This window comes from Coregonus clupeaformis, chromosome 34, assembly GCF_020615455.1.
Source record: "Coregonus clupeaformis isolate EN_2021a chromosome 34, ASM2061545v1, whole genome shotgun sequence".
In the NCBI taxonomy this organism is placed as follows: Eukaryota; Metazoa; Chordata; class Actinopteri; order Salmoniformes; family Salmonidae; genus Coregonus; species Coregonus clupeaformis.
The window spans coordinates 22,777,554-22,801,322 of record NC_059225.1 but is presented as its reverse complement, the minus strand read 5'-3'; the positions used below and the strand labels follow the sequence as shown (position 1 = coordinate 22,801,322).

The following is a 23,769-nucleotide window of genomic DNA, read 5'->3' as shown; positions in this document are numbered from 1 at the left end:
TCTCCCTCAGGTTTTTGTGTGACCACGTTTTCCAAAAACTCTGATGTCTGCAGAAATAATGGGGTGTCAGCTATGACATGGCACCCTGAGTTTGAAAAAAAAGTAATGAAGTGGATTTACACCCGGTAACGGAATTACTGTAAAGGAATTACATCATGGGTCCCTGATATGTTTGGACATCACAGCGAAGCACAGTAGAGTGCAGTACAATACAGCAGAGCAGAGTAGGATAAAGTAGAATTCAGTGCAGTACAGTAAAGTAGTGTAGAGTACAGTACAATATACTGTACTCTACTTTTCTTTACTATACTGTATTGTACTGTATTGTGCTGTGCTGTACTGCACTACTGTATTGTATTGGACTGTACTTACTGTGCTCTAGTCACTGTACTATATTGTACTGTACTGTGCTCTACTCACTGTACTGCACTGTGCTATCCAAACTTGTGAAACATACGTTTATGATATACACCTTTCAAGCCAAGATGTTTTTTCTGGCAACTTCAGCATCCTGACAACTTTTTGCCATCTTTTCTTTATATATGAAAGGTATTGCCGGCGACAAAGCCTCTACTTTTATTTCAGCCAACCGACCTAGTCATGATTGTGTTAAAGTTCTGCCTACAGCTTAGTATGAAATGTAGCCGTAATGCTAAGGCAGCATTGGCACGCACTACGCTCTTAAGCTCTTGATGGTTGCTAGGCAGCGTTGGTTACTACTATCCTCCTGGCAGTTCTAAACTTTGCAAGGAATGTCACTTCACCCATCTCTTCGCGTAGCCCACCACATGCACTGTTTTCTTAACCACAACTGCATGGATCCATAAAGAATTACTGTGGGAATAAATATCACTGAATATCACTGAATGGCGAAAATATTGGAATAAAGTATGAAGCAATTGAAAGCATGAAATTGTTGCTTACTGAAACTCCCAAGTCATCCAATTGTTATAATACATTTGAATCAATAGCCTACAAGTGTGTGGTCAACTACACTGAACAAAATTATAAGTGCAACATGCAATAATGTTGTCCCACTCCTCTTCAATGGCTGTGCGAAGCTGATGGATATTGGCAGGAACTGAAACGCTGTCGTACGGGTCGACACAGAGCATCCCAAACATGCTCAATGGGTGAGTATCTGGTGAGTATGCAGGCCATGGAAGAACTGGGACATTTTCAGCTTCCAGGAATTGTGTACAGATCCTTGCGACATGGGGCCGTGTATTATCATGCTGAAAAATGAGGTGATGTCGGCGGATGAATGGCACGACAATGGGCCTCAGGATCTCCTCACGGTATATCTGTGCATTCAAATTGCCATCGATTTAAAATTCAATTGTGTTCGTTGTCCGTAGTTTATGCCTGCCCATACCGTAACCCCACAGCCACCATGGGGCACTCTGTTCACAACGCTGACATCAGCAAACTCGCCCACACGACGCCATACATGCTGTCTGCCATCTGCCCGGTACAGTTGAAACCGGGATTCATCCGTGAAGAGCACACTTCTCCAGCGTGCCAGTGGCTATCGAAGGTGAGCATTTTCCCACTGAAGTCGGTTACTACGCCGAAAAGTCAGGTCAAGACCCTGGTGAGGACGATGAGTACGCAGATGAGCTTCCCTGAGACGGTTTCTGACAGTTTGTGCAGAAATTCTTCGGTTATGCAAACCCACAGTTTCATCAGCTGTCCGGTGGCTGGTCTCAGACGATCCGCAGGTGAAGAAGCCGGATATGGAGTTCCTGGGCTGGCATGGTTACATGTGGTCTGCGGTTGTGAGACCGGTTGGACGTACTGCCAAATTCTCTAAAACGACATTGGAGGTGGGTTATGGTAGAGAAATTAACATTAAACTATCTGGCAACAGCTCTGGTGGACATTCGTGCAGTCAGCATTCCAATTGCATGCTCCCTCAAAATTTTAGACATCTGTGGCATTGTGTTGTGGGACAAAACTGCACATTTTAGAGTGGCCTTTCATTGTCCCCAGCACAAGGCTGTGTAATGATCATGCTGTTTAATCAGCTTCTTGATATGCCACACCAGTCAGGTGGATGGATTATCTTGGCATAGGAGAAATGCTCACTAACAGGGATGTAAACACATTTGTGAATGAAATGTTAGAGAAATAAGCTTTTTGTGCATATGGAACATTTCAGGGATCTTTTATTTCAGCTCATGTAACATGGGACCAACACTTTCATGTTGCGTTTATATCTCTGTTCAGTATGTGTCGTTTAACAAGTGGATTATTTTGCTCTTCAGTCGCTTAGTACCCTAGGCCTACTCCCGACCAAAAGCCTGTGACTTGTCCTAATCAATCATTCAATCAATGTGATTCTATCTTTATTTTTATATTGAGTTAATTCTCTTGCTGGGCAAATAAGTGGAGATGGTATAGCTCATCTATTAGTTTGCTCATCTATAACTGATCAGAAACATTTAACATGCAATGTAGTCTATATTAAGTATAGTCCTATTATTTTGCTCGATCACGTAAAGGCAACTCTAAAAGCCCACGGAGGTTGGGAAATATGAACACGAGACTTGCATGCTTTTGAAAATATAGATTGCTATTATTTTCTATCGGTATCATGATGAAGATATTCTCAATGTAAGATCCTAGGCCTGTTCCCTAACAAAGCAGAGTTAGGGTAAGAAAAATATGAAATGTGGATCAAAAAAGCATGGGCTTGCCTTGGGCTCGGTTTCAAAATATCAAATGATTTATATGACAGCGGTTCCACACGTTGCCGTGAAAATAAAATATTATTTGTATTTTATTCTGTTATATTTCATTATATTCTATAGCCTATTATAAACTGGGTGGTTCGAACCCTGAATGCTGATTGTCTGAAGTTGTTGGGGCATGGACTCTACAAGGTGTCGAAAGCGTCCCACAGGGATGCTGGCCCATGTTGACTCCAATGCTTCCCACAGTTGTGTCAAGTTGGCTGGATGTCCTTTGGGTGGTGGACCATTCTTGATACACACACGAAACTGTTGAGCGTGAAAAGCCCAGCAGCATTGCAGTTCTTGACCCACTCAAACCGGTGTGCCTGGCACCTACTACCATACCCCGTTCAAAGGCACTTAAATCTTTTGTCTTTCCCATTCACACTCAATGGCACACATACTCAATTTATGTCTCAATTGTCTTAAGGCTTAAAAATCCTTCTGTAATCTGTCTCCTCCCCGTCATCTACACTGATTGAAGTGGATTTAACAGGTGACATCAATAAGGATCATAGCTTTCACCTGGTCAGTCTGTCATGGTAAGAGAAAGTGTTCCTAATGTTTTGTACACTCGTGTATGTGTGTTGATTGTGATCAGGGTAGCCTAAGTGTGTCTATTGATTTCATGTGCATATATGCTGCACAGACCAGTAACATAATTGAACTCAAAATATGCCGTTCTGTTCTTTTGAAAATAAATTGTATTTGTCTTATAATGTTTCTTAGGGACCTGCCTAAAACAAATGAATAATGTTTTCTTTGTGATGGTGTATATTCAATGGATTTATTCAAATAGATGTCCAACCACATCGGCCCACGTCTACTCCCACTCCTAAACTTGCCGGCATGTGCACGGGAGATATAAAAGGCTTATCCCGGCAAGAATGTGGTAAAAATGGGACTGTATGAATTGGGTTCTAAAAACATTGGCAGATTATTATTATTTTTTACAGGCAACATACCGTAAAAATCTGTCTGTAAAGGGTATATGATAGACTGGACTGGACCAAATCTGAACCTGTCTGTGGAGAGAGAGAGTGCGAGAGAGAGACTGTTTTAACACTCTAGGTTTGACCACCAGACAACACAAAGACAAAGAAAACAGTTATCAGCTGAACATAACAGTATGCCAGTGGAAGGGAAGACAGTAGCAGGTTTTTATTTAACCTTTATTTAACCAGGTAAGCCAGTTGAGAACAAGTTCTCATTTACAACTGCGACCTGGCCAAGATAAAGCAAAGCAGTGCGATAAAAACAACAACAACACAGTGTTACATATGGGGTAAACAAAACGTACAGTCAATAACACATTAGAAAATCTATATACAGTGTGTGCAAATGTAGTAAATTATGGAGGTAAGGCAATAAATAGGCCATTAGTGCAAAATAATGTATTAACACTGGAATGATAGATGTGCAGAAGATGATGTGCAAATAGAGATACTGGGGTGCAAATGAGCAAAATAAATAACAATATGGGGATGAGGTAGTTGGGTGGGCTAATGACAACTGCTCTAACAACTGATGCTTAAAGTTAGTGAGGGAGATAAGAGTCTCCAGCTTCAGAGATTTTTGCAGTTTGTTCCAGTCATTGGCAGCAGAGAAATGGAAGGAATGGCGGCCAAAGGAGGTGTTGGCTTTGGGGATGACCAGATATACCTGCTGGAGCGCATACTACAGGTGGGTGTTGATATGGTGACCAATGAGCTAAGATAAGGCGGAGATTTGCCTAGCAGTGATTTATAGATGACCTGGAGCCAGTGGGTTTGGCGACGAATATGTAGTGAGGGCCAGCCAACAAGAGCGTACAGGTCACAATGGTGGGTAGTATATGGGGCTTTGATGACTAAACGGATGGCACTGTGATCGACTACATCCAGTTTGCTGAGTAGAGTGTTGGAGGCTATTTTGTAAATGACATCGCTGAAGTCAAGGATCGGTAGGCTAGTCAGTTTTACGAGGGCATGTTTGGCAGCATGAGTGAAGGAGGCTTTGTTGCGAAATAGGAAGCCACATAACTGTGGTTTGTAACTATTATGATTTCCCATTGTAGCCAATGATTTCCCATTGTGGTGTCCTGAATCACTGTGGTCACTAAAGATCCCATGGCACTTATCGTAAGAGTAGGGGTGTTAACCCCGGTGTCATGGCTAAATTCCCAATCTGGCCCTCATACCATCATGGCAGCCTAATCATCCCCAGCTTCCAATTGGCTCATTCATCCCCCCTCCTCTCCCCTGTAACTATTCCCCAGGTCGTTGCTGTAAATGAGAATGTGTTCTCAGGCAACTTAACTGGTAAAATAAGGGTTATATATTTATTTATGTTGTCTTATTTATGTTTTAATTACATATTTGTTTTGGTAATTACAAGTTTTTATCACTTAATAATTCATAAACAAAATTGATATCAGTAAAATCACTAACTAATTGGTAGGTCTACCATTACTTGTTACTTCTGTGAACTTTCATTATATTCCCTCCTCATGAGGGAGAGTAATTAGAAAATGTCTTAGATATTTGGGATTTTGGTAACTGAATTACAAGGCACAAGGCTATATTTCTTAAACTTACAGAAGGTAAACAATTTCTCCAAAACTAAATATGTGTTGATATTAGTTGGCAAGGGTCTTTATGTCAACATTATTGTGTTTTGATGTATTTTTAATAGTTTTTCTGGTAGATGTTTTCTAAGACCCCTTTTTCATCTGTTTATCCAAAAATCCTTTACTTAAGCCACATTTTTAAGATGGTTGAAACATGTATCTATGCTGTCATTTCCCAAAAATATAGACTCTTAAGGCATCCCCATGCTTCCCATCCAAAACAGTTTGTGCATATATTATGATGCCATTTTGTTACGTTTTTATTCGTATTTTCAACTAGGAACTAACACTGATAAAACATTTTTCACACTTTTCATCAGCTGTTGTACCATATGAAACAAAACACAGGAAAAACACATTTTGACTGCACTGGGCCTATAAGCAAATCCTATTGACATATTTTCAAAGATAGGAAGTGCTTTTCTAGAGTACATCACAATGTTCTATCCCGCTGGGCACAGACGTCATCGTTGAAATGACGTGGAAACAACATTGATTCCCATTGGGATGTTCCATTATTACCACTGAGAGAGAGAAACTATCAGAGACATTAAAGGGGCTTCGGGGGTGTGCTCTTGGAAAAGAGTTGGAAATTGGGGCTCTGCCTCACTCTTCTCTCTCAAACCCCTTCAGAGTGTCGTTACTCTCTGTGGGTCTTCATAAACTGGCTAGATTACCATAGAAGACTGTGTGCATGTGCGTGTGTGCTGTGTCTGTCTGTAAACCGGCTATATTAGAACAGAAGATCAGTGAGGATATTCATAACAGAGTTAAACCAGGGCCAGATGCCAGCAGCAGATATCTCTAATAATAATATTATACAGCCAGACTGGAACTGTGCCTTCATATAGGCTAGGTCTCAAATGGCAGCCTATTCCTATATAGTGCACTACTTTTGACAAGGGCCCATATGGCTTAGGTCAAAAGTAGTGCACTATAGGAAATAGGGTGCCATTTGGGGCGCAACCCTAGTTGCTGTTCATGTGTTGTTTTGTGCATGTGTTCTCCATGTGTTCTGTAGTCTGCACTGCAGGTGTGTACTGGATGTATATGCATTGTATAACCTCAACCTACGAAGATTTGAATTGAGTTGATCTACCACCAAGCTAATGCAAAATGTACCAAAAAATGACTAGTTAAATTACATGTAGTGGAACTGTTGGTCACCATGCTGACCCCTGGTTGATCAATGGGGGACCTGGGCCGGTAATCATAAATTGTCTGAGAGTAGGAGTGCTGATCTGTGACCAGGTCCTTCCTGTCCATATAATCTTATTCATTATTATCTAAAAGGCTAAACTGATCCTAGTTCAGTACTCCTACTCTGAGACCCTTTGTGAATACAGGCCCTGATATCATTACATAAACCTGATCGGCCATGTCACCAAATAACCGCCCGCCATTCTGCCCTGCCCCTCGACAGAAGCCCCAGATTGGCCTAGCTGAAACAGTGTAATTAGCCTGAACCAATCACAGCAAGGGCATTAAGGGCGGATTACCCATTAGCTAGCAGCTTAGCTGTCAGCTGTCTGCCTACCCTGACTGGGAGGAATGCTGGTAATTCCAGCTGAAGGCTTTCCTCCTCATGTAGTTAGAGAAAAAATGTGCACGACCGGGAGAAATATCCAGGCTTAAAGAATTTAGTGGCACTAGCTATATCCGGACTGGGTGGATAGGATCACTGTGTTCTGTTGGCACATATAGGCGGCATCCCAAATGGTACCCTATTCCCTACATAGTGCAATACTTTTGACCAGAGCCGTATCGGCCCTGGTCAAACTTAGTGCACTATATAGGGAATAGGGTGCCATTGGGGACATAGACTTAATAAAGGCTATCATGAGCCGTCCAATCTCTCAGTTCTGAATGTGTCCATGTGTTGTGTGGCCTATAGATGTACATTCCTCAGCATTAGCTTCTTCAATCTGGTTCTGTGTGTGGTGTGCAGACTGAACCGCAGACCTAGGCCCGACGGTTGTGTGGTTTAAATGGTCTGTACTTTGTACATGGAAACTTGAGGTGGGGAGAGAGAGAGAGCTTTGGCTATACACTAAATCCATTAAAGAAATTGGATTATTTGTCCCTGTACCATCAGTTCTCAATGTTCTCTCCTCTTGTAAGAAAAAAGAAGAAGACAATGTCACCGAGCTGGAATTGCAAAAGCAAAACAAATTGATCTTGTCATGGTTGTGGCAGGTCATCTGACTCATTGAGCCAGTAGCCATTTATTAGCCCCTGTCCTGTCTGACCCTTTTAAGGAATTCAACCTTAATCCATCATATATTCCTGATAGCTCAGTACATGTGTGAGTAACAGATATTGGCGTGTGTATCTCTGTACTGTCTGTACCTACAGTATATGTCCGTCCGTCCGTCCGATGGGCATTATGGAGGAGTTATGGTCAGAAGATGCAGGGTAGATCACGGAGGCCATTGCCTGGGTCATGTTCATTAGACACCAAATGAAATAAAAGAACAGGAACTAGTTTTGCTACGTTGTGCCCAAATACAACCATGGTTCAAAGTGCAGTGGATGGATAGGACCTATGGATCCTGGTATCGTGACAAGCACAATAGGCTTGTCACGATACCAACATTTTATAAACAATATGTTACCAGGCCAAGTATCACGATACCGAGTAGTATCGCGATACCGCGGTGGAAAAAAATCAGTGGCCAAGGATCCTTGTTCACGTTTTGTAAACGTTCTCTAAAAACCTGTCACTGAAATTCACACTTCTACTCAATACCACACATTGAATTCAACTTCACACTGTTCAGTGTATAATAGAATACTGCATAGAATGGCTGATTTACTCATATTTACAAAGGCCTACCTGTGAATTGGCTGAAGGAATGGGAGGAAGGAATATACATCAGTGGAGGCTGCTGAACAGAGGACGGCTCATCAAATGGCTAGAACGGCGCAAATGGAATGGCATCAAACACATAGAACACATTCCACTGATTCCGCAACAGCCATTACCACGAGCCCGTCCTCCCAAATGAAGGTGCCACCAGCCTCCTGTGATATACATGCATAATGATCTGTATGTCATTGTGTCAGTAAGGGGAAACACAGCATGAAACCTCCTTCAGTTAACAGACACCCACACTCTCCCTTCCTCACACACTCTCATAAACACACACACCACTCTCTCTCTCCCACAAACACACATACACACACTGCTCCCAACTTTTAAAAAGTTAGGCACTAAACAGAATTTAAGGAGCACCAGAAATAAATGTGTTTTTGATATAGTTTAGTCTACCATTAGGCCTATGTGAATCCTACCTTTTGAAGCACATCTCATGAGTAGCAGACCCTTTTCCTTTCTTCCTGTGCCAATCAAATTAGCCTAAACCTACTGTCAAGTTACCAGGTTGTTAGCTAGCTAGATAACATGACTGAACAACGTTGTTTGTTATCAAACCAATAATTAGCTACCGGGATTAGTTTCAAACGGCCGGTGACATGGTTTGTGCAATAATATCAAATGCGCACGAATCCCGATAGAAAGAAAATAAGGCACCTCCGGTAATATGGGTCATTAAAAAAAAAAAACGTTTAGGCTAGAGACAAGCCGTAACAAATGTACAAATCTAACAACAGAAGACTCATCAGGGTCTGGGTCTGCATCCTCGCTCGCCACCACGGCAAAATTATATATCCATTTTTTTACTGATGGAGGAAAAGACGTGTATAAAGAGCAGACAGAGAGAAGCAGGTGAGTGAGGGCTGGTAGGGGATGCTGCTGGCTGAGGGCTGGTAGGGGATGCTGCTGGCTGAGGGCTGGTAGGGGATGCTGCTGGCTGAGGGCTGGTAGGGGATGCTGCTGGCTGAGGGCTGGTAGGGGATGCTGCTGGCTGAGGGCTGGTAGGGGATGCTGCTGGCTGAGGGCTGGTAGGGGATGCTGCTGGCTGAGGGCTGGTAGGGGATGCTGCTGGCTGATTCCTGCTGCCACACTTGATATGCGCATGAAAGTGAAGTGGATATTATTGGACCTGCGCATATAAGAGACTAGTGGCTGTTAAATTCAACTGAATTTATAAACCAAACTGACTTTATAAACATTTTAAAACAGGCGCCAGCGGGTTCTTTAGCTCGGTAGGGTAGGTAAAGTCAGTAGGATCATATGAAATGGTACTACTTATTCTAAAATTTTGGTATCATAAGTATCATGACGTTTTGGCACCTTCATATTACCGTGGTTCCGGTATACTGTGCAACACTAATGCACTATATAGGGAATAGGGTGCCATCGCTGAAGGGACCCAGGCAGACTCTCTGGCCTGCAGCGAGTTGGGTACCATACAAGTGAGGACTTTATGGGGACCACAATTGATTCCCATTCAAAATCCTATTTTACCTAACCCTATTCTAACCATAACCCTAAACCCGAACCTCTAAGCCTAAAATAGCCTTTTTCCTAATTAGGACCGGCCAAATGTCCTCACTTGTCCTAATTCTAGTATAGTATAGAACAAGTATAGTAAAACAAAAAAACACACACACACACATTCCTCCAGGGTTGTGGGTTCGATTCCCACGGGGGGCCAGTATGAAAAATGTATGCACTCACTAACTGTAAGTCGCTCTGGATAAGAGCGTCTGCTAAATGACTAAAATGTAAAATTTAGTAAGCTCTTTCTGTGTATAAAGTAGCATGGACGTGTTGTCCCAGAAATGAATGCAATGCTTCTTTCTCTAGTTAAGCATGTGCACTACTGGCACACACACACACACACACACACCACAAGGCTCTCGTTAGCAGCCTAGTAACAGGGACTGGTTTGGTTTTTGGAAGGCACCACTGTTCCCAATGCACACAAGCACATATGAGCCAGGACAGAATGGGGGGAATTTCGCTCCAGGCATTCCTCCATCCCTCACTCCATCCTTCATTAATGTTTCACTACATGGCTTTTGAGAAGTGAAGTGAAAAGCCCAATGATCAGACAGACAGAGTGGGGTTTAGACTCACTGGTTAAATGGATCATTGTTCATCGTGTCATGTTGAGAAACCATTACTGGGGGGTCTCTTAAAGCAACACAACGACAAATAGCATCCTATTCCCTATGTAGTAGACTACATTAGACCTGGGCCCATAGGTATATTCACTATGTAAGGTATAGGGTGCTATTTGGGATGTGACCAGTGTGATGAGAGAGCGCTGCTCTTTTTAACGACAGCTCGTTGAATTCAGTTGTTGTTGGAATTATCATTGGAAATACAATTACATTGCCCTGTTCAGACAGCCAATACTTACATGCTTTCATTTCAAACCTCAAACAGCCAAGGCTGAAATGAATTGACTGTGCCACATTCTCTGGTTGGGTTGTGTTCCAGACGGGTTATTATGGATATCTTGGCTTTAGTCTCTCTGAGGCTAGACTCTTGCTGACAGACATTGTGTACGCATGGACGGATGTATTGTATGTAGCACCCTATTCCCTATATAGTACACTACTTTTGACCAGGCTCTGGGTATATAGGGAGTAGGGAACCATTTGGGACGGACCTTGTTCTCTACTAGCAGTAGTTATGAGCGGGGTTGGGGGAGACGTTTGTGGAGTTAGTATTTCTGCAGACAGACAGTGATTTCATTTCCTGTGAGGACTATCAGCTCAGGTTTTAAAGGTGAATTGGCTGCTTGTCTGTAAGGACGTGAGACTAGCTAGACTCAATGATCTGTGAAATGGAAAGAAATGAAAGTCTTCGTCCCAACACGGAAAAACACACAGACTCACTTATATCCCCAGATGGGTTCCTCAGAACTTTCCCTTTTAAAATCCCACCAACCTTGGTACATTAGGTCAAATATTCTCTAGCCCGCTCTCTCACTCTCTAGCCCGCGCTCTGTAGCGCGCTCTCTCTCGCACACACGCTCGCTCTCTCTAGCCCGCTCTCTCTCTCTCTGTGTCTGATAGGATTTTCTACAAATTATTAACACCATTTAACATGGTGACCTTTTTAAAAATACTTTCCATGTTTTTAACTTCCTAAGCTGGACAAGTTGCATGGTGTATTACAGGGTTCCCCAACTGGCAGGTGGCCCGCAGGAGATTTTATTTGAGATTCAGAGAGGGGGAGAGAGAGCGCGATTGAGGGGGGTAAAGAGGAGGTTGGTGGGGGTAAAGAGGAGGTGGGTGGGGGTGTAATGTGAAAATGGTCTGACTGATACCCAGTGAGGTGGAAATGTAGGTTCATCTGGTCATATGGCACCGTACCTCCGTACAGTCCTGTGTGTGTGTCCGTAGCATGGGAAAAGGGGCAGAACAGAGGGGCGTTGGCTGAGCATTTTATTGAAGGAGGGAATGAATGGGGAAAAAGGTGATGGTGGGGAGGAAGAATGAATGAGAGATGGAGGAGAAAGGAGAAAGGGAGTGGATGGATGTGCAGTCAGCAGAGAGAAGATTGGATCAATGAATAGGAGGTGTGGGGGGGTGACATCACCCATCAAACCATGCTCTACTACTCTACTCATCCTTGGGATTTAGTACTAGGTGTGTGCACGCGCATGCGTTCGATGTGTGTGCGTGTGCTTGCTGGTGTGTGTCTGTATCGTCATGGCCACCGAGCGAGAAGCAAATCAGCAGCCCACTCCTCTCTCCACTCTGTCCTCTCCACCTCAGTGACTTTAACCTGCTTTAGTCTAATTGAAAGACCTAGTGTGTCTCGTAACCCGCGTCACAAAGACTTACGGCAACATGCTGAGCTAGTCCCGCTTTACATTAGCTGTTCCTGTGGGACTGATTACAATACACACTGAACGTCTGATATGGGTTACGCCATACCCCCATTTTGCACCAATGAGATTATTTGATACTCTCTCTAAGGGATGGAGTGTATCTGGGTATTGAAATGGAATGGAATGGACTCACTTCTTGTTCATCGGTGTGTGTGTGTGTCTTCCCTCGTGTGTCCAGTCCACGTTTGTCTCTGTGAGTAGACATTAATAGGGGGTGACTGGAGCGTTATGTTGGGGGGGGCGCAGCCCGGAAGCGTTGCAATCAGAGGTGTGGGTGGATGATGTGCAACAGAGAGGAAAGAATGTGCTGGAGTGGGTTGCCATGTGTTCAGCCTGCCAGTGATAGACCCTTCCCCCTTCCCCTCAAGCTGCCTTCCTCATGGTGCTAGCTGTGATTGACAGATAGCCCCCCTCCTCATAACCCACCCTTGGCTCCTCTGTAGCCTGAGGAAGACACCAAGTGGTCACAGAGGAGAACTGCAAGAGGGTCTCTCACTGGTCTCTGCTCTTACGCTGACCTGCACGGCATGTCAGTGAGATTGATGACTTCATTTTTATTTAAAGATTACATAGGCTACTACAAGGCAAAGTGATTGGAACAGCACACAGTACACTGTTTCAGCTGTAAAGGTTGGGGAGAGAGATGGAGAGAGACACCTAACTGGAAGTCCCTCTGGATAAGATCTGCTAAATGACTACAATATCAATGGAGATGAGAAAAGGATATATGGATGGAGATGAGAGGGAGGAAGAGTGAAAGGAAATGTAGACTGACATCATGCTGTACCTAAGTGGTCTTTATTAGGCAGATATTGCCCCTAACTCCATATAGGCTACCATATTGCAACATATTGCCAAATTCTCAATTAACCTCTGACCTCAGAATGAATGTATCATCCCATATCTCCTCCCAGGTGCACCTAGCTACAGGTTGCATCCCAAAAGGGCACCCTATTCCCTACATAGTGCAATACTTTTGACCAGAGTCCTATGGGCCCTGGTCAAATGTAGTGCACTATAAAGGGAATAGGGTGCCATTTGGAATGCAACTACCGTCTGCTACAGCTACAGGGCTGCATAATGCATTCTAATCTGCCTTTCTGGGCCGGTACTGTTACTCACCCTGAGTGGAGAAGAACTCATTTATCAGGGTCTGGGCTGGCGGACAGAGACAAGCCTAGCAAAGACCACTCTGCATAAACGGCAGAACAGTCAGCTTGACTAAAGACCTTGTCAGACCAGTCATGAGAGTTAGAGGTGGCCATAGAGGTCCTATTAAATTACTAGTATTCTAATTCTATGGCAGTGGACCACACCTCCTAGGTCCCTCTAGCAGTAAATGACCCCTTATATATCCACACGTGCTGTCTGTCACATCTCATTCATTTCATATTAATCTAGCTTGGAGGAATCCGAGTCTGCGACAAGCTGTTAGAGAAGCTAACTCTGAATATGTACAGACAGAACAGTGAGACCTGGCTTGACTCCCTTCAATGTGGTTCAAAAGAAAATGAGTGGATTGTCTTCCTCACAAAGGATAGAGATTCTAAATGAAATGTGGTGGTGGTCATCAATGATTGTAGTTGCCTTGATCCTATCACTAGGGGCCATAATCTCACTAAGCACCAGGGGCGGAACAGCTAGGCTACTTCAGGTTAACTGACTGCACTCTGCGGACATATCAGTCTCTCAATCTACCTCTTAATTGGCTGAAAAGGTGAATACCTGAACTCTCTCTCACTCTGACCCACTCCATAGAGGAGCTATGGGGGACTGACTGACTGGCTGGGAAATATCAGCTCAATGGATGGTGATCAGGGTCTTTATCTCCCCTCTGCACATGTTGTTTCTATCACACTGTTGTGAATGTAGAGAGCAGGATAAATATAGTGTCTATATACTCACACCCCGTCCTCAGTCCCTCCCTAACGACTAGTTCATCTGTCAAAACTCAACACTGTGACCTCTCTGGACTCATTGTGACCCAACGTCAGGGCATCGAGACCCTGTTTAATTATGCGCACACACACACACACACACACACACACACACACGCTGTCTGCTAGGAAAGGGAACTCTCACCACCACTTCCTTTTGTGGTCGTGTGTGCGCGTGCAATCATGTGTGTCCGTCTGGCAGAGGGAGAGATCCTATTTCCTCTGGCTTTCTGACCCTGCCAGTATCTCAAGTACCTCTACCTTGCGGGACAGACTTATAGAGCAAGGGAATGAGATAGCAAGCGGGGATAGACTGATAGAGAAAGAGAGGGACAGGAAGAGAGGGGTAACCAAGGGGGTCACTGTATTTGGAGGGCTGCAGCCGTCAGCCATGGTCCCTTTCAGTACGTTTAAAGGCTGCAGCAGGACAGAGGAGGAGGATGATGAGGTGTTTGTCTGCAGCCAAGGAAATAAGGTAACAGACGTATCAGAGATATCTGACAAGGTCTTTAGTTTGTCATGGTTGTGATATAGTAGGTCATACTTGATATCCACTGTCAGCTTTTACTTCAAAATGTAAGATGAAAATGTTTGCATGTTAAAAAATATACATAGGCTATTGTCTATTGCTTCATAAAGTATCTTCTTTCATTTGGCTTAAATTGCCTATTTCAGCACTGTGTGGCAAACCTGCCAAGAGCTAAAAACTTGACAGAACTTTATTTAACTCTTACTTCATCCAGTCCATCCCATTTAGCAAATGAGGCCACCTCGTTTCTCTTTGCCTTCACTCTAGTAGTCGGTCTATTTCTGAGTTTGCTTGCTGTAGAGAGAGACCTCTTATTTTACTTCTCAACAGAACAGTGGAGAGAAGGGTAATTAGAATGCAAACAACTTCTTAGGGGAGTGTGTGTGTGTGTGTGTTAAGTACATTTCTGGAGTCCTTCCCTGCGGATGTGGACTTAATAATATGAACTCTCAAAATGTTGTGGAGGAGAGAAATACATTCCGTTTAGAAATCACATTGATGTGGTATAGCAGTGAGCACTCTCCAAAAATGTTATTGATTTCTTCCATCCATGGACAAAACGCTGTCTGCATGCTCAAGCTTCCGCCTTCCCTCGCTAAAACATTCCTTCTCAGGAAAACACTACAGTTTGTCATTTAACACAGACGGTATTATCCAGCGCGACCTACAGTTAGTGCGTTCATCTTAAGATAGCTAGGTGAGACAACCACATATCTCAGTCATCGTAAGTACAATTTCCTTCAATAAAGTAATTATCATAATAAGTCAGTGCTAGTAGGAAAGACAAGTGCAGGTAAATGGGGGTGGCACCATGGGGTTTATTTAATATACATTTTGACCCCTTAACCTTTCCTTGGGGTACTTCATATCACTTTTGGCAGTTGATTTACATAGACTCTTATCATTCAATTCTCATTCTAATTCTCAGTTTCCCTGCTGAGTTTGGCCTTTGACAGCTGAGTTTCAATGTAAAATGTGCCTTACTATTATTTGTGCCTTGGGGCTCTTTGACTGACACCCAGCTGCTGGAAATATAGTAGGTCCCCACACGATGTAGCAAATTATTTTTACTGTACTTCACTAGAATCATACACAGACGTTTCGGTTAAGAGCCTTCTTCAGTGCGTCTTAACCCCCAGCTGCCAATGTCTTCTACCAATGCCACAGTCAGAACACTGGATAAGAATGGACAAATAACGGGGCCTCTCCTGGTGCAAACTTCACTCTGTTCCAGCGCAGCTCTACAGGATATTAAATAATTATTTTGGATGATATTCCTATTTTTCCAGGCCCAGCAGGAAGCCCCATCTGTTTCCATTCTAGGGAATGTCTGTCTGGCTGTGCTGTCCGGTGTTTTTACTCAAACTCCCTCCCTCCCTCCTCCCTGTCGCATTTCCTCTTGCATTCTTCACCTGCCAGGCTCTGCTTGTCTTCAATAAAAAGATAATCCAGAACTAGGCAGCCAGCCTATGGCACTGAGTGCAATATGATGCATCTGTATTGGTCAGGTGCAGACATGGGTCCAAATACATAGGCCTACTGTGTTTAAGGTGTGCTCGATTTAACTTGGGAGTTTGCACTTTTGGAACTATTCTATTGGTTCCATTGTACAGTACACACGAAATCAAACACAGCTCAAATATTTGACACTGACAGTATGTGTTTGACCCATGGGGTCTAGTCAGGCGCTTTTCTATCGAGGTCTAGCTACGACCTATGTGATTAATACGGCCACTTTACACAATGTTAGTTTGACCCTTGGCCCACACCAGAGATGGCAGTCTGGTTACCACTACTGTACCTCAACCTCACTATTCTATTCCGAAACCATCATATTTTAGTACATTTGATTCTCAGTAGTCATGGAAATCCTGTCTGTGTTGTTGTATGGGCCAGACTGAGTGGCATGTGAAACTGTTGACGGAGCCAACTTTCAGTTTCCCCCTAACCTTAATATACTAGCGTTTTGTAAATTTCCTCAAAATATAGGTTCACCAGCACTAGGCCAGCACTATGGCAACACTATTATGCAACATGCCTTCTTTCGTTTCTTGTCTTGACAATATATATCATAAACGACAGCTCAGCCAAAAGCCTTGTTTAGAGTCCAATGTTTCCAATGTTTAGAGTCTGAAGGTAGTTTTTAGAGCTTTTGTAGCCTGGAATCCAAATGGAATATCACTCTTTTTAACTATTGTTTCAACTGAGCAATATTCCGTAAAAATTCTAGGCTGAGAGGATTGTTTGTCTCCTTTCTGTCAGTGGGTACTTTGGTTTAGAGATTGACGCTTAGCTACTTAAGTGATAGGAAACCCTCCTTCTAGTGCTCTGTATCTTATCTGCCTACACTTCCTCTTTTAAACACCCCTTCAATTCCTCTCACCAGGGTAAGGACCCTCTGTTTTTTCTTCTTGAAATCATTCTCTCGATCTCCTAATGTGGGCATTGTATTTAATCCAATTATGGCCCATCAATGTCCAGTAATGATAAATCTTGAATCTTGTTGTATTGCACAGTAGTTTTTATTTTGAATGTCATGAAAAAAGTCAAGTTTATGCACAGGTGTGTGTGTATGGATTTTGCAACAAAATAAGGCATTTGACTGGCCTAACAAAGGATAGCTTGACTATAGTTGAAGTATGTAGGATAGATATTGGATACCATGCAGCATTGTTTTGAACAGATGGATAGAGTATGTTTCAACGTCCATCCGTACCACATGTCTGACTGCCAAAGCTGCCCATGCGTCCTCTTTCTACTTCATGCTTTGCTGTTGAGATTATATCACTGTATCTGTGGTCTGAAACTACCCTCTCCCATATTTCTCGCTCTGTAATGTACCTCCATAGTTCTCCATAAACTTCACCTCTCCGGTCAGTGCGTGCTGGGCATGCTACTTTGTTCGAGTTTTTCACAAGCGACTAACCTTTCCTCTCTATCCCTCTCCCCCTTCCAGACGACGTCTCCGGCGGGGCAGGGCCGGCCTGAGTCTCCTGTCTACACCAACCTCCAGGAGCTGAAGATCTCCCAGTCCAGCCTGCCCCCCCTTCCTTCCAGCTCTCCACTGCACATCCTCTGGGACTGGGAGACCCACAAGGACCTCACCGGCAGACACTTCTACTATAACAGAGCCACCGGAGAGCGCACGTGGAAACCGCCCCGCGCACGGGATGCTAGTGGCACTTCCAGTAGTAGTCGGGGAGACCCCCACGGCACTGGAGAGATGGAGGTAGGTAACACACCTCTTGTGCGCCCCATCAAAACAGACCCACATTCCATTGACTGTCATGCTGTAGCATACTGTCGACACAGTCAGAGCTGAAGTTGAGCTGTAAGGAGAGAGAGAAAAGAGTTTGGTTTGGATCAAACTGAGGAAGTTCAACCCAGCATGTTGACCCCTGCCACTGATCTACAGTCTACCTAATATATCTGGCCCCCTAACGTATCAACAACTGCTCTGAAAGGTGGCCCTGGGTCCTACTGTTTACATTTACATTTTAGACATTTAGCAGACGCTCTTATCCAGAGCGACTTACAATTAGTGCATTCATCTTAAGATAGCTAGGTGGGACAACCACATCACAGTCGTAGTAAGTGTGTGGAGCAGCGGGGTGACAAGGGAGAGGAGAACTTGGGAAGGTTGAACACCAGGCGGGCTGCGGCGTTCTGGATAAGTTGCAGGGGTGGACAAGCGGGGACCCCAGCCAACAGAGTTGCAGTAGTCTAGACGGGATATGACAAGTGCCTGGATTAGGACCTGTGCAGCTTCCTGTGTGAGGAAGGGTCTACTATACGGCTGTTGTAGAGAATGAACCTGCAGGAGCGAGTCACTGCTTTGATGTTGGCAGAGAACAACAGGGTGTTGTCCAGGGTCACGCCAAGCTTCTTTGCGCTCTGGGAGGGGGGACACCATGAAGTTATCTACCGTGATGGAGAAGTCTTTGAGCAGGCAGGCCTTCCCTGGGAGGAAGAGCATCTCCGTCTTGTTCGAGGTTGAGCTTGACGTGCTGGGCTGTCATCCAAGCTGAAAGGGGAAGGAGTTCAGGTGTTGAGGCTAAAGGGAGCGGTCTCGTGACTGGTTTGGTCTGGCCCAGTGGTAGTCCAGGTCCTATTACAGCTCTCCCTATGTTTTTGAAACGGGGTGAGTGTGACTCTGTGTTAAATGAAACCAGGTCAGGACTGAAGTAGGTTTCAGGCCGACGAGGCCGTACTATATTTAAGTACCAGTTAGAGAGACGCTCTCCAAATATTTATGATTCATCCGATGTAATGCCACAGCTGACAGAAGCACAGATGGAATGCGTTCCAAATGCCACCCTATTCCCAATATAGTGCTATACTTTTGACCAAGGTCTATAGGGCTCTGGTTAAAATTAGTGCACTAAAAAGGGAATAGGGTGACATCTGGGACATAATATGTGTCTACTCTGCATGTCACTTTCATATGATACTAATGTGGGAAACCTGAGGGAGAATGTACGGAGAGGAATAGATGATTTCCAACGACTGTAGAAGTTATGTTGTGGTAACTGTGGGCAGTGAAACAAGCTGGTGCTATTTTCATGAGGGCTAGGTAGTAAAATATACCAAGTCAGTAAAATATACCAAATCAGTAAGAGTATCCTCAGTTTGGGTTTCATGTAGTGTTAGTGGTACAACACTGCCACCATGAGGTGGTTGAGTGTATTGCAACCAGGCAGGAAATATTAGAGTTGTAAATACACACTTATTTCCATAGTTGATCAAGTTCTCCTTTTCCTGGGGATTTAAGCCTTTATGGTGGTGGGATGCATGAATGCATAGTTGGATGTTTTCCTTTTTCAATAAATGTTCTTATTATGGGTACTTGGGCATCATTGATCATTCACTACTAAATCAAATAAATTGGTTCCGTACATATATTTTGCAGATATTTTTGTGGGTGTAGCGAAATGCTTATGTTCCTAGCTCCAACAGTGCAGTAATACCTAACAATACAAAACAATACACGCAAATCCCAAAAATAAAAAGGAATTAAGAAATATCCAGAATATATATATATATATATATATATATATATATATGTATGATGGTGTGTATAGATATTATGGACCGTATATGAATAGAAAAGGTGTGTCCAGCAGTAGTTATATAGGATGAGCTTTGACTAGAATACAGTGTATACATATGAAGTGGGTACTAGCTTCTCTAAAGGCTCAACTAGAGCCATAGAGATATCAATCTATCTATCAGTCTACAGTGCATTCGGAAAGTATTCAGACCCCTTGACTTTTTCCACATTTTGTTACGTTACAGCCTTATTCTAAAATTGATTACATTGTTTTTTTCCCTCATCAATACCCCATAATGACAAAGCTAAAACTGTTTTTTAGAAATGTTTGCAATTAAAATAAATAAATATATATATATATATATATATATATATATATATATATATATATATATATACTGAAATATCACACTTAAGTATTCAGACCCTTTACTCAGTATGTTGTTGAAGCACCTTTGGCAGCAATTACAGCCTCAAGTCTTCTTGGGTATGACGCTACAAGCTTGGCACACCTGTATTTGGGGAGTTTCTCCCATTCTTCTCTGCAGATCCTCGCAAGCTTTGTCAGGTTGGATGGGGAGCGTCGCTGCACAACTATTTTCAGGTCTCTGGGCTCTGGCTGGGCCACTCAAGGACATTCAGAGACTTGTCCCAAAGCCACTCCTGCATTGTCTTGGCTGTGTGCTTAGGGTCGTTGTCCTGTTGGAAGGTGAACCTTCGCCCCAGTCTGAGGTCCTGAGCGCTCTGGAGCAGGTTTTTATCAAGGATCTCTCTGTACTTTGCTCCGTTCATCTTTCCCTCGATCCTGACTAGTCTCCCAGTCCCTGCCGCTGAAAAACATCCCCACAGCATGATGCTGCCACCACCATGCTTCACCGTAGGGATGGTGCCAGGTTTCCTCCAGACGTGACGCTTGGCATTCAGGCCAAAGAGTTCAATCTTGGTTTCGTCAGACCAGAGAATCTTGTTTCATTTGGTCTGAGAGTCTTTAGGTGCCTTTTGGCAAACTCCAAGCAGACTGTCATGTGCCTTTTACTGAGGAGTGGCTTCCGTCTGGCCACTCTACCATAAAGGCCTGATTGGTGGAGTGCTGCAGAGATGGTTGTCCTTCTGGAAGGTTCTCCCATCTCCACAGAGGAACTCTGGAGCTCTGTCAGAGTGACCATCGGATTCTTGGTCACCTCCCTGACCAAGGCCCTTCTCCCCCGATTGCTCAGTTTGGCCGGACAGCTCTAGGAAGAGTCTTGGTGATTCCAAACTTCTTCCATTTAAGAGTGATGGAGGCCACAGTGTTCTTGGGGACCTTCAATGCTGCAGACATATTTTTGGTACCCTTCCCCAGATCTCTGCCTTGACACAATCCTGTCTTGGAGCTCAATTCCTTCGACCTCATGGCTTGGTTTTTGCTCTGACATGCACTGTCAACTGTGGGACCTTATATAGACAGGTGTGTGTCTTTCCAAATCATGTCCAATCAATTGAATTTACCACAGGTGGACTCCAAGTTGTAGAAACATTTAAAGGAAGATCAATGGAAACAGGATGGACCTGAGCTAAATTTTGAGTCTCATAGCAAAGGGTCTGAATACTTATGTAAAATTTTTATTTATTTAATCCATTTTAGAATAAGGCTATAACGTAACAAACTGTGGAAAAAGTAAAGGGGTCTGAATATTTCCGAATGCACTGTACATATGAAACTGGAAAAAAACCTCTGTTCTCCCCGAATCACAATGGTCTCTTTCTCTCCCTTTCTCCCATCTTTTGTTCCGCCTCCTCCTCTCCTCCTCCTCCTCCCTGCTGCCCCATGCAGCCCCTGTCTTCCGAGGAGAACTGTCACAGCAGCACCTACTCCAGTCAGTCAGACAGTCAGTACGGCTCGCCCCCTAGAGGCTGGTCAGAGGAACTGGACGAACACGGACACACCCTCTATGTCTGTGAATATACTCATGAGAAGGTACTGGGGCTCTCCTTTCTGGGGCTCTCCTCCTCTCTGTTTCTCTGTCACTTCTCCCAGGGCTCTGGGTATTGTCACTGGTTCATGGGGTGATGGATCCTAAATCAATAAATTATGCATGTCTATGTACCCATGGCAGGACTGGCTTTGGGACTTTTGGTTGAGAGAAGTTGTTTTTGTTAGTTTCTTTACCTTTATTCGTGAACATTTTACCCTGCTGTTATCTGTGACAAGTAGTGTATTAGCAGTGTATTTCTGAAACTGTGATCAGTGCTGACTAGTGTTTGTGTTTGTAGTGGATAAAGCACGTGGACGAGCAGGGAAGGCCATACTACTACAGCGCTGATGGCTCCAGGTCCGAATGGGAGCTACCCAAAGTAAGTCAACATATCAATGTGTTGTGTTGTGCTGGCTCTGGTTCTGGTTTGACCTCCTATGCAGTGTTTTCCGTAAGCACATGGAGTAGCCAGACAAATAGAAAAAGTAGCCAGCAAGGGAGTTCCGGGTTGGGAGGGTCCGGGGGGGCATGCCCCCCGCAAATTTGTTTTGCAGAATGAGCTCTATTTTGATTCCATCCGAAATCCACAGCTAAAGTATTGAATACTTTAATGACTTTACCTCCCAGTTTGGTAAAAATGTGTTGTGGTATTGAGTAGAAAGACATGACTTTACAATAAAAATGACTGAAAATGTATAAATTCAGTGTGTTGGTGTTTTGGATATCGTCTAGGCCGATATGATCAGGACTATTTTCTAAGTAAGAGAACCTTTTTTAACAGTAAACCCGTAATTCTCTTAAACCGTAATTAAAGTCATATTCACAGTTTTACTGGAAAATATGATTTTTGTTCTTCAAATTACTGCAACGCTGCTGGGCTTTTCACGCTCAACAGTTTCCTGTGTGTATCAAGAATGGACTACCACCCAAAGGGCATCCAGCCAACTTGACACGACTTCGGGAAGCATTGGAGTCAACATGGGCCACCATCTCTGTGGAACGCTTTCGACACCTTGTAGGGTCCATGCCCCGACGAATTGAGGCTGTTCTGAGGGCAAAAAGGGGGTGCAACTCAATATTAGGAACGTTTTCCTAATGTTTTATACACTCAGTGTAACTATGTTGTATGATTTATAAATAGCAAAGGGATATAGGAGATGTACTTTATTCAGTCAGTTCGACACCTTTTTATAAACTAGTCAACACTTGCTGTTCGGTCATCAATCAAAGCACGGTAGCCTAAATAGCCTATACGCCCCCACTCTGTGGCTTTATAGGCCTATGAAACACGCAAAATAAAATAAATGAATGTGCCACAAAACAATAATTAAGTGGATTTCAACTCATCGTTACCACTTCCATTGCATGGGACATGTACATTCGCTCACAAGGTGATGATGAAGAAGCATCATGCTCTCGCTCCTCCGTGAAAATACATTTGACCACAGCGCACAAAAATAACACTGATACCGAGAGGCAGGACAGACAGCAGACTGACAAACCAGCAGTCTTTCCCTGTCATCGCTCACTTTGTGACTGACAGGCGCCTGTCCTATGAATAGATCACTAGAAGATGCATATCGTTCATTCTAGCTGGGGAAGGCTATGCGAAGGCTTTTCTGACAAGCGAATTGAAACTTTTAAGTGAAAAGAAGCCTAGTTAATTTATGAAGTGGAAAAAGTAGCCTGCTTACAATGAGTCTGTTATCAGCTTTTTAGCCGACGGTCGGCGCTTATGGAAAACACTGCTATGACACTACGACCTGATGGCACACTTCTTAGTGCCTCAGTCTATTTCCTCCCCGATGATCTACAGTAGTCTTCAGTCTCTGTCACCTGTGGTCCATTGACGGCGTGGAGGTTGTGCACTAATGTACTTGACAGGGACTATTAGTAGCTAGTGACTTTCCTGTAATCTTGTAGGTTTAGCAGGGATCAGACAGGTAGAGAATAGGCATTAGCTTTCGTTTGGCTGGCCAACCGGCGGGCTGAGTGGACGCACACAGGGATACAGAGAGACAGACACACATACTGTAGATACAGATAAGCTGGGTGAAATGGTATCCTTTAGCAATCCTGGATTAATACACATGCGGGGAGCTCCTTCTCTCAGAGTAGGGTCCTACTGATGGGTGACTGATGATACGCTGGGCCATGAGAGGAGAGGTATGAAGAGGAGATACTGGATACATGCCAAGCCAGA

General features: G+C 43.8%; 1 protein-coding gene across 3 annotated transcripts in view; it reads left to right on the top strand.

Annotated features, from left to right (window-relative positions):
- LOC121549975 (rho GTPase-activating protein 12-like) overlaps nt 1-23,769 on the top strand; it is a 92,525-nt gene that overhangs the window by 51,460 nt on the left and 17,296 nt on the right. For all 3 annotated transcript variants that reach the window (XM_041862012.2, XM_045210533.1, XM_045210532.1), the window contains exons 3-5: nt 17,518-17,790; nt 21,425-21,568; nt 21,865-21,945. In XM_041862012.2, the coding sequence (XP_041717946.1) occupies nt 17,518-17,790; nt 21,425-21,568; nt 21,865-21,945 (498 nt within the window). The remainder of the gene's footprint in view (nt 1-17,517; nt 17,791-21,424; nt 21,569-21,864; nt 21,946-23,769) is intronic.